The 1,966-nt window shown below is 31.0% G+C and overlaps 1 protein-coding gene across 1 annotated transcript in view; it reads right to left on the bottom strand.

Moving 5' to 3' along the window:
- Positions 1–1,449: 1,449 nt before the first annotated feature.
- The window catches only part of LOC102599619 (AT-hook motif nuclear-localized protein 23-like), a 1,312-nt gene continuing 795 nt past the window's right edge, over positions 1,450–1,966 (bottom strand). Inside the window, exon 2 of the mRNA XM_015311915.1 lies at positions 1,450–1,950. Within this exon, the coding sequence (XP_015167401.1) occupies positions 1,537–1,950 (414 nt within the window). The 3' untranslated portion in view covers positions 1,450–1,536. The remainder of the gene's footprint in view (positions 1,951–1,966) is intronic.

The raw sequence follows: 1,966 nt of genomic DNA, 5'->3' as shown, positions 1-1,966 counted from the left end.
AAGTCCCAAGCCCTATAGCCATGGTTTAGAAACTTGTACTTAATAATAATTGTGCTTACTCCTTGCATGATTTGATGATCAAAGGAGATGACAATCAATAGGTTTAATTAACATTCTATGTAAAGAAATTTTGATTGCAGGTTATTAGTCAGCCAGCTAATAAGAAAAATTCTTATATTCAACACACATTCGGAGAGAAAAATAAAGTAACAGTTTTTTTCACAAAGCAAGAAACTAGGAAGGGAGTATAAATATACTAAAATAAGATAGCATATTTAGCAGTTCTTCTACTGAAAAATGCAATATGATTACTCTCGTAACGATATTTTGATTAAATCAGTCTGGAAAAAAAAATAGTAACGTTTTCATGTTCGAAAATAAGGAAGTCTAATATCCTACCTCTATTTCAGTGTAAATGTATCTCACCATGTATTTTTTTTCCAGTGAACTAGTTCGATAGGACGAAAATGATTGGAAAAAATCATATTCTATTATACAAGTTAACTACTTATTTGCGATGAAAAAACCTTTGTTTCTACTAGTGCATCTTTTGAACCAAAAAAGGGAGAAAAAAATGGAGAACTACACAAGGCTAATTGACTATGAAGTTTAATTTTTCAACTCATTGGATGTTTTATCCAATCAGTTTGTATGATTAAGTTCTTCATATTTTTTCTAGTGTCAACCTAGAGACACTTTCAAATAAAAAGCCAAGCTGAATTATACTACAAGAAAGAACTGATTCTTTGCTCTGATTATATTATTTTATTAGCCTGGAAAAAAAAGTAAAGTAGAGGACTTTAAGATCATCAAATGATAAGTGTCTTCATGAAGTTAATTAACTAGTTTCCATACCAGGGATATATCCATGAAATTAAACCACTATAGTTTAATTAGTCTCTTAATAACCGCAGGAATTTAATTTATTTTATTTTAAAAAAAAAATAGTATCTAACTATGATAAAGTTCACTGGTTTCCATGAAATGTTTAATTTTCTTTATAAAAATATTTCTCCTTTATACATATTAATTTCATAATACCACTAGATTTGGAAGTATTTATATATGTTCGATTCAGAAATTAAAGGAGGTGGTGTTGGTCAGCCGTTTGAGATAAGGTTGAGAGAACCTAAATTTTTATTGATATAAGCAACAACTTATTTTAATCCCCGCTTTAATAATAACCAAAAGCATAGATTAATTATATATATCTTATTATTTCATGGATGAACAAGTTGTTACAAAGAAATAGTCACACCAGACTAATCTGTTTGAAAAAAAATAATTAACCCTCAAAAAACAAGAAAACATTTCTAATTAATGGAGTACTTAATTAGAAGTACCAAAAAAAAGCACACAACAACAAACAAGGAATTGAAGAAGGATTTTTTTTTCACAAAACTTAAAATTTCAAAACATGAGTCAAAGTAGCTAGAAAACCAAGCTTAATAATGTACAAATGATAATATTAATCCATTGAGAGATTTAATTTTTTCATCATAAAAAAAAGTAGAAAATTTCTTAATAAAACCTGACCTAATATTGTGGCCTGTTTGTTGAGTTTCCATTCCATCCTTCACCTCCACTTTCCAATTGTAGTTGACCACCATTTGGCATGTTTAATGGCAAATTAAGAAAAGGTAATCCAATATTAGATGGATCAGCAAAATTACCACTTTGTCCTTGTTGCTGCTGCATCTGAATTGACTCATTCTCTTCATCCAAAGGCAATCTCTCATAAGCAACATTAGTAAATGAAGAAGCAATAACAATAACCGGACCCGATGCAATTAGCGCACCCACAACGTTTCCACCAACAACTTGACCTTGACCACCAGCTAAATAAATCGTTAAGCTGGTGGCCCCAGGGGGAGCGGGTGGTGGTAAGAAAGATCCAGATAAAGATAATATCTCAAATCTTCCATGTAACGTCACCACAGAACCGGCAGCCTGTGGCTGCCGTATG

This window comes from Solanum tuberosum, unplaced genomic scaffold (assembly GCF_000226075.1).
Source record: "Solanum tuberosum cultivar DM 1-3 516 R44 unplaced genomic scaffold, SolTub_3.0 scf00173, whole genome shotgun sequence".
NCBI lineage: Eukaryota > Viridiplantae > Streptophyta > Magnoliopsida > Solanales > Solanaceae > Solanum > Solanum tuberosum.
Note: the sequence above shows the minus strand (reverse complement) of the source record. Positions and strands in the feature narration are given on the sequence as shown.